At 57.1% G+C, this 273-nt stretch overlaps 1 protein-coding gene across 1 annotated transcript in view; it reads right to left on the reverse strand.

Annotated features, from left to right (window-relative positions):
- LOC119588244 (cytochrome P450 2L1-like) overlaps positions 1-273 on the reverse strand; it is a 14472-nt gene that overhangs the window by 8001 nt on the left and 6198 nt on the right. The window contains exon 10 of the mRNA XM_037936940.1: positions 19-199. Coding sequence (XP_037792868.1) covers positions 19-199 — 181 coding nt within the window. The remainder of the gene's footprint in view (positions 1-18; positions 200-273) is intronic.

The raw sequence follows: 273 nt of genomic DNA on the forward strand, positions 1-273 counted from the left end.
GAACAGGTAATATCATACTTGGCCCGATCCGCTAGCGAGGGCAGCGTCCCCTTGGCCACCACGCCGTCGATCTCAGCCTGCACTTTGGCCTGCACGTCTGGGTGGAGGGCCATGTACAAGACGACCCAGCGTAGAGTTGACGAGGTCGTCTCACTTCCGGCTCCGAAGAGATCGGCGATGGACACGAGCAGGTCCATGTCTTTGAAGGGACAGGTGGAAGTGTGTTCGAGTTATGGGAAGGTGAAGAAGTTCTCTGCATGGGGGTCATCTTGT

Source organism: Penaeus monodon, chromosome 23, assembly GCF_015228065.2.
Source record: "Penaeus monodon isolate SGIC_2016 chromosome 23, NSTDA_Pmon_1, whole genome shotgun sequence".
Taxonomy (NCBI): Eukaryota; Metazoa; Arthropoda; class Malacostraca; order Decapoda; family Penaeidae; genus Penaeus; species Penaeus monodon.